At 40.2% G+C, this 22,868-nt stretch overlaps 2 protein-coding genes across 4 annotated transcripts; one reads left to right on the top strand and one right to left on the bottom strand.

The window, feature by feature from the left end:
• Positions 1 to 1,307, bottom strand: anapc11 (APC11 anaphase promoting complex subunit 11 homolog (yeast)). 3 transcript variants are annotated; one of them, XM_073851656.1, is made up of 4 exons: positions 1,175 to 1,307; positions 699 to 812; positions 410 to 551; positions 1 to 305 (listed from the first exon to the last, which is right to left on the bottom strand). In XM_073851656.1, exons 2-4 carry the CDS (start codon positions 805 to 807, stop codon positions 290 to 292), a joined length of 267 nt encoding a protein of 88 aa, XP_073707757.1. In that variant the 5' UTR covers positions 808 to 812; positions 1,175 to 1,307; the 3' UTR covers positions 1 to 289. The 3 variants fall into 3 exon arrangements, with proteins under 3 accessions (XP_073707757.1, XP_073707758.1, XP_073707759.1); XM_073851657.1 differs by having other exon boundaries at positions 1,223 to 1,280; XM_073851658.1 differs by lacking the exon at positions 1 to 305 and having other exon boundaries at positions 406 to 551.
• A 237-nt stretch (positions 1,308 to 1,544) lies between these two features.
• Positions 1,545 to 20,093, top strand: ccdc40 (coiled-coil domain 40 molecular ruler complex subunit). Its single transcript, XM_073852244.1, has 18 exons — positions 1,545 to 1,670; positions 2,420 to 2,605; positions 2,844 to 2,927; positions 3,083 to 3,302; positions 3,765 to 3,922; positions 4,150 to 4,272; positions 4,823 to 4,944; positions 5,024 to 5,267; positions 5,393 to 5,575; positions 5,736 to 5,981; positions 6,137 to 6,350; positions 6,748 to 6,917; positions 7,625 to 7,716; positions 8,991 to 9,111; positions 9,196 to 9,384; positions 9,784 to 9,942; positions 10,919 to 11,056; positions 19,958 to 20,093. Exons 2-18 carry the CDS (start codon positions 2,429 to 2,431, stop codon positions 20,072 to 20,074), a joined length of 2,757 nt encoding a protein of 918 aa, XP_073708345.1. The 5' UTR covers positions 1,545 to 1,670; positions 2,420 to 2,428; the 3' UTR covers positions 20,075 to 20,093.
• Positions 20,094 to 22,868: the final 2,775 nt, after the last annotated feature.

The following is a 22,868-nucleotide window of genomic DNA, read 5'->3' as shown; positions in this document are numbered from 1 at the left end:
TTGATTAGATTTTTTTTAATGTAAAATTGTGGAAATTTAATGTCAAGTTATTTAAGATATACACAAATCCATTGTAAGTGTCCTGTGACATTCTGTACTGTGTTCATAATTTAAAATGACTATCGGTTGGACTGCAAGCCATTTTATCTGTAATGTGAACCTATTTGTACAAAACCATACCATGTCTTTTTAAAAATATTTTCATTTTGTGGGATATTTAATCACAAAACACTACATCTGTAATAATAAACAAACAAAAGAATCGATCTGAGTGTGCACTTTAATCTCCTCAGGATGTGTCTCCCCTGAAAAAAAAGAACATTAATTACTGCTGTAGAAGTCATTCAAAAATCATTTTTAAGAATATATACAGAGTTCACAGTGAAAATCCAGGTGTTATACTGCTCACTCTTTAAACTTCCACTCCTGACGGCACATTGGGCACTGCTGCTGCACTTGCTGAGAGTTCAGCCACTTCAGGATACAGTGCATGTGGAAACAGTGAGAGCACTGACCCCAAACCAATGGGCAATCATCTCCTGGAACCTTACCTGTTAAAAACAGAGTACATTCCATTTTGTTACGCTGAATACATTTTAACTACACAAGTTAAACTAAAACAGCAATAGGTTTTCGCGACAAAACTGCACAAAAAGACACAGGTGGCAGTGTAGATAAAGTGAAATCAGGTTACCCACAGTCTGGGCAGCAGCCGTTGAAAGGCGCTCTACAGATGCCGCAGTTCTCATCGTTGGCCACCCACAACCAGGACGCCACACCATTCCACTGCTTTATTTTAACCTTCATCTCTTCTGGAAATTCACAGAAAGAAAGAGACTGCACTGACAAATCGTAATTTTACATAGGACCCCTGGATATATGCCATGGTACTGATACTTACTATCATGTACCCTGATATTTACATGGTACTTTCAAAATTACTACGGTCCATGTCAAGAAACTGCTTTTCATGCTCATACTACTGCGACATAACATTGTACTATTATGGTATTATTCTTTTTGGTATTTTTATTAGATTTAAATGGCATAAACAAATTTCAGCTTAGCTATGAGTGAAACATTGGCCTGTTAACACGAACACAATATGAATATTAACATGTCGCATTTCCGTGCGACTGAGAGGAAATAATCAAACTGTTTTAAAAATACTGACCCACAGAAGCGTAATCATTGATCAAACACACTTTGTTAATGTCCTTACATCCATTCCATTTTCATAATATTTTCTCACTGCCTCTCTTTGAGTTCAGCTTTCTTCGCGCTCTCTAAAGCCAGTTGAAACCACAACACTGCCACCTATTGTGTGGGAGGTAAATATAACCCATATTCATTTGTCTTTAGAGAAGGTAAACAAACAAGATAACTAGGAAATGACAATGAAGACAAAGGGAATTTTGAGAGAACTCTGCTATGTTATATATCTTGTTTAAGTTTTTTTCCACATTGATTGTCTTCCTTATAAGAGCAGCGAATCCGGAAGTGTGGCGTCTCCTAGCAACGGAGATGCAAAAGAAACACTGTAGGTCTCGCGCTGCTAAATGGTGATACCAGAAATGATTGCAAATTGAACGATAACTTTTTATAGCTTTGAGAAAATATTGCTTCATAACAGCTCTCTGCTACCCAGGACCAAGAGACAAAAGAAACAGGTGATAATTTAAAATGATCTAAAATGCAATTACTCTGTAATGTCTTGCTAATGTCTTATATGTGACCCTGGACCACAAAACCAGTCACGTAGCATGGGTATATTTGTAGCAATAGCCAAAAATACATTGTATGGTTCAAAATGATCGATTTTTCTTTTATGACAAAAACTATTAGGATATAAAGTAAAGATCATGTTCCATGAAAATATTTTGTAAATTTCCTACCGTAAAATATATCACAATTTAATTTTTGATTAGTAATATGCATTGCTAAGAACTTAATTTGCAAAACTTGCGATTTTTCTCAATATTTTTGTTTTGTTTTTGCCACCCTCAGATTCCAGATTTTTAAATAGTTGTATCTCTGCCAAATATTGTCATATCCTAACAAACCATACGTCAATGAAAAGCTTATTAAAAATACTTTATTTTTGATTACAAAGAGATGGAAGGTGGTCGATGTGATGGAGGTCTACTGGAGGATTAGATGAACAGGCAGGAGGAAGAGCGTCCTGATGAATTTACTGAGCCTCAGGAGGTCTAAAGTCTTAAACTTAAACCTCTTAAACCTTTCATTTGTATTAGTTTAATACTACATATTAAAGACATTAATCACATAGATGGTATCAGAGTGAATAACAGCTTCTCTTCAGTTTTCCCATTGTCCCACTCCCATCATCCAAGGATTGCAATGTGAACTTAGTTTGTATTAATGTACGTTGAAGGTTTGTTAATGTTTTTATTTATAGGGGGAATCAATGGAGCAGTCATACCATTATGACAGAGGCACTGATCATGCTGGGATTAGTGGACTCGCTGTTGGGACCAGTGGACAGCACTCCCTCCAGCTGGAGATCGGTGGCACTGAGGCAGAAAGGAGAGTCAGAGAGGAAGATGAGGAAGAGGAAGAACTTTTAGTGCTGGATCCTGAGCATGTGTGTAAACTTGATTTTTTTTGGCCAAAGCAGTAAAAAAAGACATAGAGTAGTAAACATTTAAAGTGGATCAAAACCTTTCATCAAAGTTGTCCTAAAACCAAAACAATACCAGTTCTCCACTTCACATATTGACTATATATATGATGATATATATATATGATTTTTTTTATGATTTATTTATTTATTTTCTGATACCCACTGTCTCATGTTATTCTTCACATTTTGTATCAATCAGCCTTTAATGAAAAGATTCCAGTCTGCATTGAAAAACAACCTCGGTAATCAGTTGGAGAGATTGAACCTTGAGCTCCGTGAGAAGGTAATAAAATAAAAACTGTTGGTATTTTTCTCACTTTGATATTATCCATCTTTGTATAACCAAATGCACACTGTGCAGAAATTACAAATTTATATGCATACACTTGCACTTGCATACAAACAAGGGCTACAGAAACTGTTACTGATCTGGTGCAGGTAGTAGTGGAGAAGGCAGAGGCTCAGAAACGTCACAAACTTGCTGAAGAAGTATACATGGTGCATGAGATGTTGGCCAGACTCCAAGCCTCTCTTGAGGCAAGTCATGAGGCTAATGCCCAGGCTGCTGCTCAGCGTAGACAGGCCCAAGACCAGCTAGATGGGGTAAAAAATCAGTACCAAGATACTGCCAGTCTGGCCAATGAACAACGTATACAAGGTAAGAAGATATATGAACCAATGTTATTTTGTATTATTATATATTATTTAATTAGCTTTTTTGTTTATGTTGATTTATTTTCATTTTATTTATTTATTCCAAGTTTTGTAATTTTGTGCTTTTGTCCTTTATTCTTCTTCTTATACACGTAACATAACATAATATGCACAATACTTCTTTCATAAGTAAGTTAATTTACACCAAAAATTATAAACACTGTGGCACTATAAAACCCTGTTATCCAGATATCATCCCAACTAGCCCACCATAGTAACAATAGCTCAATCAGTGGCTATAGTTTGTGGAGGAACTACCTTTTGAATAAGCAATAGCAGACAGGATGAAAATGATTTGAACATAATTATTTTACTGTTCTAGTGGTGCAGACTTCATCTTTAGATAATCCACAAGTCAGTTAAATACAATAAAGTCATGCCATTATCATTTACACTCTCTTTATAGTCTCTGAATTACAGTCTAAAGTGGACAGCTTGGCCCTGAAGTTGCTCTACATGCAGGAGGCCAATACTGACCTTCGCTCGGACATCAAAGCCATAATAAATGCTTCACACAAAGCCCAGAAAGAGAGAACTCAAGCAGAGGAGCATAAACACCAGCAGGTGGAGTTTTAGACGTACACATGATTGTGGTCAAATGTGACCATTTCATGTGTTTTACTATTTTAGCATACAGAATATCAATCACTTTTGCATTCTTACATAATTATTTTAACCAGAAAATTCTAGTTATTCTCCTTTGATGTGATAAAATTTTAAATTTCATATGTAAAATGCATTATTGCTAATATTTGATGTTTTGTCCAAACATCTCTCTCTCTCTCTGTCAGGATCTTTATGTTGAGCGTTTGACCAAGCATGTGGAAAAGCTCTCGGAGCAGATCTCTCTGTATGAAGTTCAGATTATTGCTCAGACTGAGCAGACAAATGCTGCAAAGGAAGCTCTTTCTGAGGTTAGACACCTCTGAAACAGATCATGTGACGCATATACACTCAAAGTTATGCATTTTTTAAGAGCTATGAAACACATTTCACTTGAAACATCAATTTTTTGGTTATGTTCGAATTAAAATGTTATTGGAAGCAACAGTACTGACTTACTGAGTGAATTTCAATACTGATCCACAATTAGTTACTTCAGTACCATTAGTTCTGGTATTAAAGGGATCCAAGATAAGATTTCATCACTGATGTCATGACATTCACCAGTAACAACATTCTGAGAAATTAGTGTTCTTCCACGCTATAAAAAGTTTACACAACCACTCAAAAGTTTAGGTTTGGTAAATCTTTTTTTTTTTTTTTTTTTTTTTCGATTCAGAATCAGTTCTGCATCATTTTTACTACCTCCATTCAAATTTGGTTTAGATTCAGAAAATGAATTGGAATTTTAAAAGCCTTTTCAATTAAATTCTGAATTGTGTACAACCCTGCCAGGGGTTATACTACAAGAAATAACATTTGTAAATGTCAACCATGGCTATGTGTGTGTTTGCACTATAGGCTCAGCTGGAACTGGACTCTGTGGTTGTAGAGCGCAGGCAGTTACTCCAGCAATGGAACAGCAGCCTGTTAATGATGAGGAGGAGGGATGAGACTTACACTGCCATGCAGGAGGAACTGAGGTGAACATAATGCTCAAGATTTCTGTGTGTGAATTATCTAAACAACAGTACTGATTTGTACTGATGGTCCCTCCTCCAGACTGGCCAATGATTATGTGCGCTCTCTGGACACAGAGATTGAGGGTTACAAAAAATCCATCACACAGGAAGAAGAGCAGAATGAGCGTCTCACTCTGCGTCTGAACCGGGCCCAGAATGACTGTACCACCTCACGTAAACTGATCACACACTCCCAGAATCATCAGGAGGTCCTACAGGCCCAGTATAGCACATATACACGAATGTTGCAGGAGACAGAAAAGACTCTCAGCACTCTACATGTGGTACTTCATTCACATCAACCTAAAGCTCTATATTTTTCAAGACTGATGTGTGCAGGTTAATATGCAGTGGTCGAAAGCTTTTGTCTTTCTTAAAAGAAATGTTATGTCTATTTTTTTTTCTTTAGGACCATGAGGTACATCAGTCTGAGCTCAAGGCTCTCAGAAAGCAGATGGAGAAAGAGTCTGCAGTGCGTATGGATCTAGAGGACCAGATCATGAACAAGCTGCAAGAGCAGCTTACTCACAATAATGCAGCAAAGTACTCACGCCGACTGACTGATAAAACTGCAGCACATAGGAGAGAAAAGGTAGGATGCTGTCTTAAATGCCATAAATGTTCACCACTATGTGAATTATTGTCTTAATTATAAGTTAATCATTTTTAAGTTGTCTCTTTTTTTCAATTTTTAGGTGTAGTATTAACCACATGTGTTCAATTTAAACCTGTGCATTTATGTAATTTCTCAGGAGGCTCAGTTAACTAAGTTAGAGAATGACATCAATGCAGTAACGCTGGAAGGGCAAGAGGTGACGACACATCTGGATACTCTGGCTGCATTTCAAGCTGAACTTGAGCAAGAAATGAGCCAGCGTCACTTGCTCTTGTCTTCTGTTGAGGCAGAGATTGCTAAACAAGTCACAGATATTGAGCGAAAACAGGCCACGATTAGCATCTACAACAAGAAGATCAAGGATATTGTCTCCAGTACTGGGGTTAGAGCTCTCACTTCACAATCAGTACATTTTTTTAAATGTATGGATGTTTTGAAAGAGATAGACACCCCTCTGATGATACTAAAGAATAATTGCATTTTCAAGTCACTGTATTTGCTGCATATGTAAATTTTAAAATGTGTGTGTAAGAGTAGCATGAAGACCTAGGTCCTTTGGAGATCCGTGCAGCCACCCTATCCAAGAAGCTGGAAGAAGTTGGTGCTGAGATTAAGGAGCATCAGCAGTTGTGGCTTTGGCAGCAGGGGGAGCTGGTGAGATTCACTCAGGAAAAACAGGCCCACAGCTCTTCTGTACAGACCCTAGGAACACAGTTCACAATATTGCAACAGAGCAAGATCAGGCGAGAGAGTATGTACCACGTTTCACTAATATGTAGTAGTACATTTTATATGTTGTTTACCCTTTATCGTGATATTCCAAAACTTTAAGTAAGATATTTCAAAGAATATTTAGACTGTTTTTGCCTAAACAGTGAAAGTCAGGGGGCTCCAAACACCTGACAAAAAAAAAAAGATATTTAAATTTTTTTCCCTAAATATCTTCATTTGTCAGTAGAAAGAAATACAGGTTTGGAATGAAATGAAGATGAGTAAATAATGAGATAATTTAAATTTCTTGATGAAAATTGATATTATGAACTGTACCTTAAGAACAATTAATATGGGGAGAAAAAAACATTTTTACAAAGACAACAAACAAAGTACAGTAGTAGTAAAGTGAGTCTGGTTTTGTTTGTGCCTATCAGGTGAGATGGAGCAGGATCATCGCGAGCAAGCAGATCTGGAGAAACAGATTAAAGCTCTCATGGCAGACATGGTCAAACTGAACTCTCTGCTCAGTAAGAACAGTGATCTGAATCAAGCCCTGCAGCAGAGCAACAGTCTGATGGCAACAGACTTCAGACAGAGACTCAAGGTACAACACTACACATTGTGTAGCTTTATATTGTGATAATCAGGCCTTGCCCTTATCCACACATTTTTAATGTATTCTTCTGTTTTTACTTACTCCATTTTGTCTCCTGTACTGTGTTAGTTTCCAGAGCTCACAGTGTACAGTAAGAAATAACTAATGTTTCTTTGGAATTTCAGCCTTTTACAACAAAGAGCAGGTTTATCTTTCAAAGTGTACTAGATAGTAAATACACAAAAGCAACAGTAATGTAAATGCAACACTATACTACATATCCTAATCTATAACACAAATAAAACTTGATAGAATATTTTTTCAATATATTTCAGCCATGTACGCACTGCAGTTAAATTCAGTTGTTACTGCCTCTGTACATACAGTTCAATAATTTACAGCATTCAGCTACCGAATTAACTCAAGCACTAAGCAGTTAGTTACTGATTATGTTTTAAACGTGCATTAGAGATGTGTCTCTTTTCTGAATGTGCAGTGATAGAAAATGACTGGGGAAGAGGTAAGAGTCTGGACTCATTTGCAGATTTGGGCAGAGTTCTGTCGCTCTTCGCACTTGCAAGGCTAGACCAGGACACAGCAGGGTTGGAGCTAAATTTTAGAAACCCTGATCTAAACAGACATGTAATTTTAGTCACATGATTTATTGTTTAAAAGGCATTTTAAACAGTTTAATTGTATCTATCTTGTTTGTGTAGGAGGCTGAGAAGGATTCGGTTGAGACTCAGTTGAAGCTGGAGAGGTTAAACGAAGAAAAAGAGAGACTTATAAACAATCTAGTGGAGGCAGAGTGAGTCCAACACACTTTACACATACACACTCTGACTGAGTTTCAAATTTTAGTAACACTTTACTATAATGTTCAATTTGTTAACATTAGTTATGTACATTAAGTCACATAAACTAACAGTGAAAATATATCTCTTGAAAAAATGATTTGTTTATCTGATTTTACTATTAATAGGTTTGTGTTTAAGTAAAATGAACATTTTTCGTTTTATTCTGTCCACCTTATTCCTTAACATGGAAGTAAGAAAGATGCAGTGTTTTCAGACCTCAAATAATGCAAAGAAAACATATAATATTAATATTAATATTAATATTAATTTTTAAACAACACAAGACTATGACAAAATACAATACAAGAAGAGTTCTGAAATTAATATTTGGAATAACCCTGATCATAGCTTTTATGCATCTTGGCATGCTCTCCATGTCTTTCACATTGCTGTTGGGTGACTTTATGCCACTTCTGGAACAAAAAATCAAGCAGTTCGGCTTTGTTTTATAGCTTCCTCTTGATTACATTCCAGAGGTTTTCCGTAAGGTTTAGGTCTAGAGATTGGGCTGACCATGACAGGGTCTTGATCTGGTGGTCCACTATCCACAATTTGATTGACCTGGTTGTATGTTCATTTAATGCCAAAATGAATGTCTTTTGCTTTTTAAATGACTTATTTTGGTAACTTGGATAAATTATTGAATGCTTACCCCTGCCCTTTCTATTGTTGCTTAGTGACTTTTGCATTCTTTGGCTACAGCAGTTAACTTCTGGTTGTCACTGCCATTCCATTTCCATCTGTTGCCCTTATGTCTACAGTCAATTCTTGGTTTAAATAGCATAATTATGTTCAGCCACTCTTAATCTTACCTTCTTTTTAGACCTTTATCAAAAATACCACATACCAACTTATAAATCATTTAAGAAGAATTACAATTTTAACTTTATCAGAGAAAACATCAGTATAAATCTTAGTTTTCACTATATTATTACAATGATAGCAATCTCCACACCTGTTTATTGTTGAGTGGAACACAAATTCTAATTAAATGCTTTCCTAGAGAATGTTTTGGGGCATCATTGGTGATAAGTAGCCAACTCATATGCCTTTGGCCCAAAATGCTGTTACAATCACTAGGTCACTAGGTTAGAGGTACAGCTATACATACAAACCATAATGTATAGAATCAGTATAATAACAGGGCTAAAGAATCAACAGTAGAGTTAACAAATACAAATTTATTGCTGTTTCCACTGTTTTGTGTGCATGTTTGTGTGTGAAGGCGTCAGATCATGCTGTGGGAGAAGAGAACCCAGCTGATGCGAGAGACTCGCTCTGCCATAGATTCAGACATTGGACAGGGAGACATACAAACCATGAGAGCAGAGATTCACCGCATGGAGGTAAGTGTATAACTTTGTATGTGTAAAAGTAACTTCTGAGTGTGGTTTCAATTTGAATGGATATTAGGTAATGTATGTGTCTAGGTTCGTTATGCTCAACTGATGAAGCAGCAGGAGAGGTTGTTGAGAGACATGGAGTCAGTGGTGGCCAGACGTGAGACAATAGCTGTTCGGAGTGAGGCTCAGGCACGGTCTGACCATAAGCAGCCCACACACAACGATTACCACAACTCTCTCCAGAGTGTCCGCCGAAAGATTCTCCAAGCAAAGAAGGTGTGTGTATCAAGTGTTTTATAGTTTAGACATCTTAAATTTTTTTTTGTTTTATTTGAAAAATGTAATTTAATTTATTCATTCATTTAGTTGAATTTTTGTTACTTTCTATTTTATACATAGTTAATTTTACTTTTAGCTTTTCTACACTTACTTTCTATTGCTAACATTCCTGGGATACTTGAGTGTAATTGGTCAGTGGTGGCAATCAAAATATTACAAAATATTTTTGCACAATGACAGGTTATATATAAATGACCATTGTCTAAGGCAACTGATTTTCTTTGTATGTATTTCCTATATGTGAGCTTTGGGTTTCAAACTTAAATCAGTATTTACTGTAATAATTTTAGCTGTTATAAATAACTAGCTAATGTCTCGTTTACTTTGTGTGTTCAGCAAGCAGAAGAGTGTGATGGTGTTATAGCTCATCTAGAGGAGAGGCAGGGCTCTATGTCCTCCAGCCTCCAAGACAAACGTATGCATCTCAGTGACCTGCAGAATACCAGAGTGGTTCTCACCCGGGATATCAGCGCACTACAAGAAGCCAAAGAGAGAGTCAGTGCATCCACCAAAAGCACATGTTGCATACTAGACATCCAGTGGTGGCCCAGTCATGGGGGGTTCACAGCTTAGTGAACCAGTTATATTATATTTAAATCATCCTATGTAGAGCAATTTTTATCGACATGCAAGTCATATCAGAGTTGCAAGTGTACTGTGTGTTTACATAGTCTTTTATTTCCACAAGAACCACAATCGCAGGACAAAAAACATTTTGCACTCTTGAATGTACAAACACTTGTTTAAAGGAGAAGTCCAGTGTGATATTGACCTAAAGTGTAATGAATCATGATACCGAGTGTGAACTTACCTTTCATAGCTCATCTCGGCTTGTCCCCTGCACTCCGAAATCTGGCGTTCGTTAGCCGATGCTAACAACAGGTTGTCGTTGAGGATGCCTCGGGCATCAGACTAGCCATGTAAATAAATCACTGTTTTACACCATTTACGAGGCACAAAGTAGCTCCACACTTCATTGGTAGACTTCCAAGGGCCCTGACATTTAAAATTTATCAGGTTGTAGTTTCCTTCCTGCTCGTCACTCGACTTATCATGACTAAATTCAAGATGGTGGCGAACGGTAAATTTCCTCAAGGTACTGTCTGTGTGGAGCTACTTTGTGACTCGTAAATGGTGTAAAACAGTGATTTATTTACATGGCTAGTCCGATGCCTGAGGCACCCTCAACGACAACCTGTTGTTAGCATCGGCTAACTAACGCCAGATTTCGGAGTGCAGGGGACAAGCCGAGATGAGCTATGAAAGGTAAGTTCACACTCGGTATCATGATTCATTACACTTTAGGTCAATATCACACCGGACTTCTCCTTTAAGGCATCAACAGTAATGGGCATGGTTTGCAAGTGGAATTTAAATGTACTGAAGTTTTCAACCATTTAAGTTTGATTTATGTTTCATAATTGTGTGCTGATTATGTGGCATCACCAGCATTCTCTGCTCTTTTTTGCAGAACTTGTCTCATCTGCCAATGCTGCAGGGTAGAGCAAAACATCTGCTGGCTGTTAAAGAGGGCCAGTACACTCCGGTGGCCAGCGGAGACACAGCATTGGAGCTGGCTACACAGAAACAGGAAGAGCGATTGAAAATGGTTAGTGTAAAATTCACTGAAGATTCTCTAATAAAGTAAATTAGACAGAAAGCCTAGGTACATCTCATGTTATATGGTCTAGCATGCAAAGCTAGTTGTAGGCCCTAAATTAACTTAAGTTAATGGTGTCATGGACTATGCTCCATTCAGCTTAAACACTCCCAAGAAACTCCAGGATGATTCATTTCCATAAAGTTTACTGAGAATATTGTGAAACTGTAATACAATACAAATGAGATGTGTATTAATATTAAATCTAAATACAAGTAGCAGAGAAAACAGCACAGATTATTTACACAGCGGTGATCTGTATGATAAACGCAATTGAGCTAGTAAACAATCGGCAGTAGTAAACGTAAAGTTAACTTAGCCATTCCAATAGTCTTACAAAAATGAAAGTAGATGCTATTTTAATAATACATAATATGAAATACTCACAGACGTGAAAGGAAAAGGCGATCGCGCAAGGAGCAAATGACGGAGAGGGCTCGCAGACTGCTGTAACTGACTACCGCATAGCGATCTGCTTCCTGATTCATGACGTGCGCGGTATCGCATTACTACCCTTACAAACATAAGTGGATCGCGCTGTACTGTAGAAACGAAACAAAAAACACCCCTCTCTTATTTATTTCCTTTCTTATTTTTTTTTCTTTCCATGGGGCATGACACTCCCCGCTTGGGGTCTTTAAAGAGCCAACATTAATTAACGGAATCGGTCTTTGGAGAAAGAAGTAGAACCACTTCTGTAACAGGCCGAGAAAAGGTCTTTCTGGTTCCATCTTTGACAATTTCCACTTGAACTTTCCGAACCAGTCCATCTTCTCCTGGAAAGGTTTTTTGTGATGAGGCCGATAGGCCATCGATTTCTCTTAGCTTGATTGTCTTTCAAGATAACCATGTCTCCTTCTTGGAGGTTTGGTCTCTTTCCTTGCCACTTCTGTCGAAGCTGTAATGTTTTGAGGTATTCATGTTTCCATTTGTTCCAAAACATGTCGGCTAGGCCCTGAACTTGCTTCCATTCTTCTCTGACGAGATGCACTTCCTCAAAGCTTCCTGACGGAGGAGGGGGTACAGAACCAGTCTTGAGGGTTAGAAGCATCGCTGGAGTGAGGATGAGAAGCGATTCCGGATCCGATGACACTGGGATGAGCGGTCTAGCGTTCATGATCGCGGTTACTTCGGCCATGAGGGTGGTCAGGACTTAATTCGAGAGATGGGACCTTTTCTGCTCGAGCAGCATGCAATCCAAAATACGACGGGCAATGCCAATCATTCGCTCCCACGCACCGCCCATATGAGATGCGTGGGGTGGATTGAATACCCAGGTGCAGCTCTGAGTGTCCAAGTATTCCTCCACTCTTTTGAAACCTGGATTCGACTGGTCCATCTCCAGTTCACAAGAGGCACCGATGAAATTAGATCTGCTTTGTGGGGCCCCTGATTACAAAGAACCTCCTCAAGGCATTGATAAAACTGCTGGTACTCATGGCTTCAATCACCTCGATGTGGACTGCCCTTCAACACATACAAGAGAACATCACAGCCCATCGTTTAGAGTTAAAGACTCCTCCTCTTGTACTGCGTGTGACAATTTCCCAGGGTCCAAAGACATCGACACCTACGTAAGTGAAAGGAGGTGCTACTTGTAGCCATTCTGCCGGAGCTGCTATCTGCTGATGTTCCATTTTTCCTCTCAGTCTTCTACAAGTGACGCATCTGTGAAGCAAACTGCTGATACAGCGTTTAGCTCCCACCAGCCAGAATCCTGCTGTTCGAATGGCACCTTCGGTCAGATGTCTTCCTTGATGTTTCACTGCTTCGTGATAGTGGGACACAAGCAGGGTACCTAGATGATGCCGACCAGGAATGATGATGGAATCAGGAATCACAACCAGGAATCATACTCATATCCGACTGCTGAATCCGACCCCCTACTCTAAGAAGTTGATTTTGGTCCAAGATGGGTGTAGTTTCCAAAGGCTACTGTTTGGTGGAATGTTGGACCCTGAGTTGATACACCTAAGTTCCTCAGAATAGCACTCGTTCTGGACACACTTTACAATACATACTTTGGCTTTCAACAACTCTTCCTCTGTAGGTCGACAGCCATGCCACCCTTGACATTTATCCTGGGTAGAGTGGGCGAAGGAACAAGCTACATGGATGAGGTGAGCTACGGCTGTAAGGAGAGAGCTGAATTTGGAGAAGCGTTCGAAGCGTTGCGGATGTATTACATCTCTAGTAACATGAGTGAAACTTGCCACCACCTGAGGACGCACTTCAGAGTCACCATCGGGGTCGATAAGGTCGTAAGCTTCTTGAAACTCAGGTGAATGCAAAGATACCTCATGGAGGAAGGTTGGCCCTTTGAGCCAAGATGTGCTGCTAAGCAAGTCTGAAGTCACAGTTCTTGACCCAATGTCAGCTGGATTGAGGTGCGTTGGGACATACTTCCACATGCCAGAACAAAGTGATTGACGGATTCTTTGGATCCTGTTGTGTACGTAGACATAGAATCTCCTTGACTGGTTTTGGATGTATCCCAATACAACCTTGCTGTCTGTGTAGTAGGTGATGTTGTCAAACGTTGTATCCATCTCTGAAACTACCATTTCAGCGATCTCGATGGCGAGTACAGCCGCACAAAGCTCAAGTCTTGGGATAGTGAGGTCAGGCTGAGGCACCAACTTTGCCTTCCCGAAGACAAAGCCAATCTCAATCTGTTCTTGGTGGCTTGTTACCTTGATGTAGGCTACGGCTGCTATTGCCTTGACTGATGCATCTGCAAAGATACAGAGTTCTCTTCTTAGAGCACCTGCAGTGGAGAATGATGTATAAGGGCGTGGTATCTGGAGTCCCTCCAAGTCTCGGAGTGACCGTTTCCACCTAGTCCATTCAGTCTCCATGTCTTTGGGGAGAGGTGTGTCCCAATCCTCCGCTTGCTTAGTTAGTTCTCTGAGTATCAGTCTTCCATGAATCGTGATAGGTGCGAGGAATCCTAGAGTATCGTAGAGGCTGTTCACAGTCGAAAGTACTCCTCTGCGAGTGAACGGCCTCTGGTCATCTTCGATTTGAAACATGAATGTATCTGTGCGCAAGTTCCAGAGCAAACCAAGGCTACGTTGAATTGGCAAATCATCAACAAAGAGATCTAGGCTGTTGACATCCTTGGCACGATCTTCAAGTGGAAACGCTTCGATGACTGCCGGTCGATTTGAAGCAATTTTATGTAGCCTCAGGTTAGAAGCTGCAAGCATTTTTTGTGCTCGTCCTACGACGTTGATGGCCCCTTCCTCTGTACTGAAAGACTTCAAAGCGTCGTCAACATAGAACTCGCGGTCGATGAATCTTCTTGCATCGCTACTACAGTCGGCTTCTGCTTCCTTAGCTGCCCGTCGCAGACCATACACTGCAACGGCGGGCGAGGGGCTATTCCCAAAAAGGTGAACCCGCATTCTGTAGTCAACAATGTCAGAGGTAGGGTCATTGTTCCTGTACCACAGGAACCGGAGAAAATTGCGGTGGTCTTCCTTGACGAGAAAACAGTGGAACATATGCTCAATGTTGGCAGTGATCGCCACCTGTTCCTTCCTGAATCTCATAAGAACACCTAGCAGGCTATTGTTTAGATCGGGACCAGTGAGTAAGACATCGTTGAGCGACACTCCTTCATATGATGCACTGCTGTCGAAGACCACACGAATTCTATCCGGTTTCTTTGGATGATACACACCGAACAGGGGTAGGTACCAACACTCTTGTCCGGGCTGTACTGGCGGGGCAACTTCAGCGTGTGCCTTCTTGAACATCTTCTCCATAAACTCTAGGAAATCGACTTTCATCTTTGGTCGCTTTTCCAATGAGCGTTGGAGCGAAACAAGGCGGTCGAAAACCTGTTTCCTGTTGTTAGGCAGCCTCTGTCTCGGCGTCCGAAAGGGTAAAGGTGCAGCCCAACTTTTGGAACTGTCCTGATAGCACTCAGCTTCCATTATCTTCAGAAACTCTAGATCCTCCATGGATGGAGCGAGTCGATGGTCGTTGGGAGAATGAGCGAAGACAGTCTGCCCTAAGCAATCTCCACTGGACGTCATGGAATCATGGATTGAGGTTGGTGCTGGATGATGCTGAGGTCTAGCCGCTTGACCAAACACCTCTTTCACTCTGATCTGGTTGTTGCATGGTTGAAGATAACTCATACGACCGTTCTCTAAAATGGCTGTTTTGTAGCTTCTCACCTCTTGTGTTCTGTGAGCACCTCCCAGACACACATCACCTATGATGACCCATCCTAGATCGAGCCTTTGCGCAAATGGTGCATCTCCTGGGCCGCTTATCTGTTCTCGGACTTTGTGTACTTGTAAGATGTCTCTGCCCAGTAAGAGGAGAATTTTGGCATCCGGATCTAAAGGTGCAATCTTGTCAGCGATGCGTCTTAGGTGAACATGATGGTAAGCTGCTTCCGGCGTAGGGATCTCAGTGCGAACGTTAGGGATCTGGTTGCACTCCAGGAGAGTAGGCAGATGAATGCTCATTTTCTTGTCCACTGACTCCACAGTGTAACTGCTGGCTCTCCTCCCCGCCATCTCTGAACACCCCGCGCAGGTCTTGAGGGTATATGAGTAGGAACCTCCAGAGATCTTAAAAATCTCAAAGAACTCTGACCGCGAAGCAATTGCTCTGTTCGTCTAGTATGGCGTACATTCTCTTGGACTCTTTCCTGCAGCCGTTAGGGAACACATTGACAAGGCAGATCTTAGCACATGTCCTGGCACTCAATCCTTCACCACATACTTGAGTGCACGTCGACTTAACCTCCTGGATTTCTGCTTTGTCTTCCTCTCCGCCATCCTCTGAAGTGGAAGGAGACGACTTAGATTTCCAGGTGGGTGGGTAGGGATGAAGTGCTGTCACATGAGTTGCACTCCCACACTCTGTACATTTTATCTCAGCGGTGCAAGATGATCTGTGGAGGAACAACAGCGAAAGCAGATGTAATGCTCTTTCAGAAGCTGTTTGCGATCATTTATGCTCTTCTCACGAAAGCCTCTGCATTTTCTCAGAGGGTGAGGCTTCCTATGCAGAGGGCATTGTTTGTTGGGATCGATACGTTCCGTACTTTCTCCACACTCTGCCTTAGCAGTTCCAGAGACCTGCGTCTTGTGAACGTATACTGATGTCTTAGTAGGTTTCTCCCACTTACTCTGTCTCTCAGCTGGAGCTTGCGTAAAGAAGTTAAAACTTGGGTCAGTGCGGGCCCTTGCTTCCGTGGCGATGAAGTCTACCAACATAGAGAAAGGGGGAAAACTAACGAAATGTTCTTGTTTGTATCTCGTGCCAAGGTAGAGCCACTTTTCTTGTAAGTTGTATGGAAGTTTCTCGATAATAGGCCTAATACCTCTGGAAGTATCTAAATACGACAAGCCTGCAAGCTGTCTTCCTTAGCTGCTTGAAGCTCCGACAACAAGTCTGCCAGATCCCTGAGTCTTCGTTTATCCTTCATTGTAACCTTTGGAAAGTTCTTTAGCTTATTAAACAAAGCCTGCTCGACAGCCTCTGGAGAGCCATATACTTCGTTGAGGCGTTCCCATGCCATGCACAATCCAATTACTGGATCCTTAATGTTGACTGTTTTAATTCTTCTTACTTGTTCTGTTGACTCCTTTCCTAGATACTTGGTAAGGAGGTCGAGTTCTCCTGCAGCAGACAGGTCAAGATCAGCAATAGCATTCAAGAACGACATTTTCCAAGCCCAATAGTTCATTGGCTGGTCATCGTATGCGGTTAGCCCTGAAGTCACCAGGCTTCTACGAGCTAGATATTTGATGTGATCTCCTGTGGACGTAGAATGATCATAGCTAGCTCCATAAGGTGTTTTATGAGTGTGCGTGCGAGCTGGAGGAGATGGATCCACTTTGACATCCTGATGCGAACGACTTCCACCACGCTGAAGAACTGAACAAGAGTTAAGCACTTGGTTGTAGCTCTGTTGTAACGATGCTCCACTGGTCTGAGGAGCTTGATGAACTTGATGTGGCATAATGTCTGCGGTAGCAGCAGCTTGATTTTGACTGCTCAGTGGGTGAGGCGTTGAAAAAATATCATCATTAGGCTGAGAATGCGGATGATGCAGCGTTGGAGAAGCGTGATCGCTACCTCTTCTAACAGATAAACCTCTGCTGTATAGGCTGGCTTGTGCCGACACGTAAGCGGCGACTCGCTGGTCTTTGACCGATTGAGGCACCTGGCTGCTGGCTTTGCTGCATACTTCAAACCCCATATCTTGTAGACCGGCCACGAGGGCATTAGCCTCTGCTATGGCAGCATCCCTTTCTTTTTCATCATTTAATGCATCAAGATTAGCTTGAACACGAGCTTGCTCTATTTTAAGTTCGATTTCCTTCTGCGTGTGTGCTGCTCTAGCTTGTGCTGCTTCAGCTTTCACCTTCTTCATGGCGATAGCCATACTAATCTTTGAGCTGGACGATGTACCAGATGAACGACTGCTTCTTGAACGCACGGTCTCAGACTGGATATCTTCATTGCCTTTTTTACTATTGCTTCGTTGTGCCATTGCAACTCACTGTGTTGACAATAACAAGAAAAGGATACTATTACTTAGCCAACAGGGCGTTGTAGCATTACCTGCTTCCCTAAGTATTTAACTGCTCCGTTGATGGCGTTCCTTGTGACCGTTGTTAGCTGCATCGCCATCTTTTCACTGTCATGGACTATGCTCCATTCAGCTTAAACACTCCCAAGAAACTCCAGGACACAGATGATTCATTTCCATAAAGTTTACTGAGAATATTGTGAAACTGTAATACAATACAAATGAGATGTGTATTAATATTAAATCTAAATACAAGTAGCAGAGAAAACAGCACAGATTATTTACACAGCGGTGATCTGTATGATAAACGCAATTGAGCTAGTAAACAATCGGCAGTAGTAAACGTAAAGTTAACTTAGCCGTTCCAATAGTCTTACAAAAATGAAAGTAGATGCTATTTTAATAATACATAATACGAAATACTCACAGACGTTGCTTTAGCAAAGAGGGAAAGGGAAAAGGAAAAGGCGATCGCGCGAGGAGCAAATGACGGAGAGGGCTCGCAGACTGCTGTAACTGACTACCGCATAGCGATCTGCTTCCTGATTCATGACGTGCGCGGTATCGCATTACTACCCTTACAAACATAAGTGGATCGCGCTGTACTGTAGAAACGAAACAAAAAACACCCCTCTCTTATTTATTTCCTTTCTTATTTTTTTTCTTTCCATGGGGCATGACAGTAGGCTTTTATTTTAAAGAGTCGGACTTGTAACCCGAAGGTTGCGGGTTCGAGTCTCTGGTCCAAGAGGGTTTGTCGGTGGGGGGAGTAAATTACCAGTGCTCTCTCCATCCTCAATACCACGACTGAGGTGAGACCCTTGAGCAAGGCACAAAACTCCCAACTGCTCCCCGGGCACTGCAGCATTGGCTGCCCAGTGCCCACTGCTCCGGGTGTGTGTTCACGGTGTGTGTGTTCACTACTGTGTGTGTGCACTTGGATGGGTTAAATGCAGAGCACAAATTCCGAGTATGGTTCACCATACTTGGCCACACGCCACGTCCTTTCCTCGTAAAGAGCATCTACATGGATTCAATGACTTCTAAATTAACCCTTAAACAAAAATAAATGCTAAATAACTAAGAATCTCACTGCAACCTTAAACGCTTTGTGTTGCTATTAGTAGTTGAAGTAGAACCAGTGGGGCAAAGTAGAGAAAAGCAGAAGCTAGTGATCACTTTTAGATTACTTTTGACCTAACTTGTTTATCACATTGATTTAAACAGGATAATCTTGTACCATAATGATGTAAAAATATAGAGTGAGAAAATATATTCCTTTCATTGTAATTAACAACATGAAGTTCATTAAATATTATATTACATCAAAATAATACACTTACTAAAAAAGATGAAATATTTTGTTTACCTGCAAGACATATGACCATTAACCAATCTTAGAGAACCGTTAACATGCAAATGTGATGCTTAATTATTAAAACATTTATTTAAAAATCTCAGGGGTACTTAAAGGGCTCAATGATTGTGATTTCACTTTTTTTTTTTTTAGAAAAAGTGTGTAATGTTGCTGAACATAACATAAACAATATCTGCAAAGTTACAATGCTCAAAGTTCAGTGCAAAGGGAGATATTGTCTTTTACAGAATTGCTGATGAACACCCCTTTAAAGTAAATATATAAGGTGAAAGAGGTTCAGATGACAAAAAATTTGAGATTGTATGCAAATAAAAAATAACGAGAATGTGTGCATTTTAATGCGTTTCCCTGAAAATAACGCACACTATTAGAACGTTCGTCAGCCAATCAGATTCAAGCATTCAACGGCCCCGTAGTATAATACATAATACTACCTGATTAAATAATCTACTGAGTGATAATTCAAATAAAAATGAATGTGTTCATCAGTAGTTGATGCAGTGTTTAAACACTTTTTAAACCTGAAATTATTTTTCCATTGATCAAATGCTGTGTCGCCACCTGACTAATGACCAGTCTATGTGTGAATGCCCACAAAACTGGACTTTCTGAGTGTATTTAAGTGGTAAACTGTTTTAGAAAGGACAATTTAAAAGATAATAAAGAAGAATTAGAGAGAATCTATAAATTAGGAATAATGTATTGCTATTGTGTGAATAATATGTAATCATTTAATCAATAAAGTAACTGTAGTCTGATTATGAGTATTTTAAAATGTAACTTAATCTTAACGAGTATCTAATTTTTGGAATCTGTTACGTAATCCAGATTACATGTAATCAGTTACTACTCAGCTCTGGAAACCAATAAGCAAGACTAATACTAATTCCTTTCTGCGCTCTTATCTCAGATCAGCTCCATTCTCCAGCATTTTGCTGAAGAGTACCCTCAGCATCACAGGGCCTTCCACAGGATCAACCTCACATTGGCAGAGCACCTACACAGTGGACTTCACAACAGCCAGTGACCAAAGAAATATGTATTGCATGAAATAAAAGTCATGTATGTACATGTACATACATGTTTAGCAGTTGTTGGCCTGGTCAGTATGAGGTATGATTTATTATGACAAATGTAGAAAAGGTCAGAGAAGGGTATACTGTATGTCTGTTATTGTAAGCACACAATCTAAGATATATGCAGTATCAGTATGCACACAGTTGCATAGTCCATATTCACCGTAAAAGGCATTGTGATGGAATATATAAAATAAATTCTCTTCGTAAAAGTTTTCTTTTAAAAAATCAAATTCTTGGCATATATAGATATATAGTAAGGTTTGGTTTTTCACAAGGTAATTGGAAGTTTTGTTGTTGTTTGATTTTACTGATGTGTAAGCTACATAACTTTAGGAACAAATCTGACAAAAAACTCCATTTAGGGACATCTAAAGATATCCTTAATTGTAAAAATCAGAATCAGAAAGAGCTTTATAGCCAAGTGTGTTCACACACACAAGAATTTTGTCTTGGTGTAAGGAGCTTCCAGTACAGAAAGTACAAACATAATGCAGACATACATAAAGTTAGGGTTATAAAAAACACTAATATTAAAGAAAATATACAATAAATTATAAATAACAGTAGTAATAATAAAAATATACAGGGTGGGGAAAAAAAGTCTATAGAACTATGAATGTGCATATATGCTATATGCTGAAGAAGGTTTGTTGAGTTGTTTACAGATATCCAATACTGAGATATGTCAAGTGTTGTTCAAGTGGGATATGGCTTGGGGGAAAAACTGTTTTTGTATCTGGCTGTTTTGGTGCACAGCGCTCTGTAGCGTCGGCCAGAGGGCAAGAGTTCAAAGAGAGTGTGGGCTGGGTGTGAGTGGTCCAGAGTGATTTTCTTAGCCCTTTTCCTGACTCTGGAGGTGTAAAGTTCTTGGAGGTTGGGTAGAGGGGTACCAATAATCCTCTCAGCAGCCCTGACTGTCCGTTGTAGTCTTCTGATGTCTGTTTTGGTAGCTGAACTAAACCAAACCAAACAGTTATAGAACAAAGGACAGACTCAATGATGGCAGAGTAGAACTGTTTCAGAAGCTCTTGTGGCAGGTTAAACTTACTCAGCTGGCAGAGGAAATACAGCCTCTGCTGGGCCTTTTTCACAATAGAGTCGATGTGATTGTCCCACTTCAGGTCCTGAGAGATGTTGATACCCAGGAATCTGAATGACTCTACTGTAGCCACAGTGCTGTCCATGATGGTGAGTGAGGGGAGTGTAGGGGGGTTCTTCCTGTAGTCTATGATCATCTCCACTGTTCTGAGAGTGGTTAGCCCCAGGCTGTTAAGACTGCACCAGACAGCCAGCTGATCAACCTCCTGTCTGTAAGCAGACTTGTCTCCATCCTTGATGAGGCCAATGACTGTAGCGTCATCCGCAAACTTTAGGAGCTTGACAGAGGGGTCCTTTGAAGTGCAGTCATTTGTGTAGAGGGAGAAGAGCAGTGGGAAGATAACACATCCTTGAGGAGCACCAGTGCTGATTGTGATAGTCCTAGATTTGAGTTTACCCAGCCTCACTAGGTGCTGCCTATCTGTCAAGAAGCTGGTAATCCACTGACAGATGGTGGTGGGCACGGAGAGCTGTGTCAGTTTGTCTGAGAGAAGGTCAGGCACGATTGAAGGCCGAACTGAAGTCCACAAATAAGATCGTTGCATAGTTCCCAGTTCTGTCGAGGTGTTGCAGGATTTAATGCAGTGCCATATTAACTGTGTCATCCACAGACCTGTTTGCTCTGTAGGCAGACTGAAGAGGATCCAGCAAGGGTCCAGTGATGTCTTTCAGGTAGGCCAGGACCTTTTACAGGTTTCTCACATGCCTTCATGACCACAGACTTGAGAGCGACAGGTCTGAAGTCATTAAGTCCAGTGATTTTGGGCTTTTTGAGGACCGGATTAATGGTAGAACGTTTGAAGCAGTTGTGAACTAAGCGCAGCTCCAGTGATCTGTTAAAGATCTGTGTGAATATGGGAGCCAGATGGTCAGCAAAGACCTTTAGATAGGCAGGTGAAACACCTTCTGAGCCTGAAGCTTTCCTAGATTTCTGCTTCCTAAAGACTCGGTTCACATCCTCTACACAGACCTTCAGCTACATTAGTTACTACAACAACATTCGTTACTTTATATTACTTTATAACATTAATAAGTAATTCATTTTAATAAAAGTAATTTTATTAAAACAACATAGTCAACATAGCAACATGAGATTTCATATATGTAGCTGAACAATTAAACAATTGTGTGCATGTGTATAAAGACTCTTTATACAGTAGAGCATAATAGCACCACAGGTTTCATTTACTGCTTTACCACAACAGGATTCTTGTTTCAGTCATACACCCAACCCTTCATTCAGGCCTGGGCTGTGACTGCCTAATATATTCATTCAGGCTTTGTTATGTGTGTTTTGATTTAGAGATGGTAGATAATGCACTATGTACGTTGATCCATTATGTTAGTCCAGTTTAATACATATTATTATTATGTGCAATTTGTGTATAAGTGGCTCTTAAAATATATGTGATGAAATGCTTGGCAATTAAAAAAAAGCTACTGAACTACATTCTTATCCATTGTTACTTGGTTTCTTTGTGTGTTTTGTTTTCCTTTTCTTTACTTTGCTTTGCTTTTATGTTAAAGAAAATTACACCAGTATCACCCGTGTGATGACTAATGTATTTTTAATTTACTAGACTTTCCTCACAGGATAATGCATATAGCCATACACTGAATAACCAAAGATGCCATTTCAAGAAC

The sequence above is a fragment of the Garra rufa genome, chromosome 12 (genome assembly GCF_049309525.1).
Source record: "Garra rufa chromosome 12, GarRuf1.0, whole genome shotgun sequence".
Classification (NCBI taxonomy): Eukaryota; Metazoa; Chordata; class Actinopteri; order Cypriniformes; family Cyprinidae; genus Garra; species Garra rufa.
The sequence above is the reverse complement of the archived record's forward strand: the minus strand, read 5'-3'. Positions and strand labels throughout refer to the sequence as shown.

Excerpts from the sequence above, each read along its gene's own strand:
- ccdc40 (XM_073852244.1), top strand. The coding sequence starts at position 2,429 with ATGGAGCAGTCATACCATTATGACAGAGGCACTGATCATGCTGGGATT. Across the intron at positions 4,945-5,023 it reads GCCATGCAGGAGGAACTGAG|ACTGGCCAATGATTATGTGC; the intron begins GTGAACATAATG and ends TCCCTCCTCCAG. Across the intron at positions 9,112-9,195 it reads CAGAGATTCACCGCATGGAG|GTTCGTTATGCTCAACTGAT; the intron begins GTAAGTGTATAA and ends GTATGTGTCTAG.
- anapc11 (XM_073851656.1), bottom strand. The coding sequence starts at position 807 with ATGAAGGTTAAAATAAAGCAGTGGAATGGTGTGGCGTCCTGGTTGTGG. Across the intron at positions 552-698 it reads CAACGGCTGCTGCCCAGACT|GTAAGGTTCCAGGAGATGAT; the intron begins GTGGGTAACCTG and ends TGTTTTTAACAG.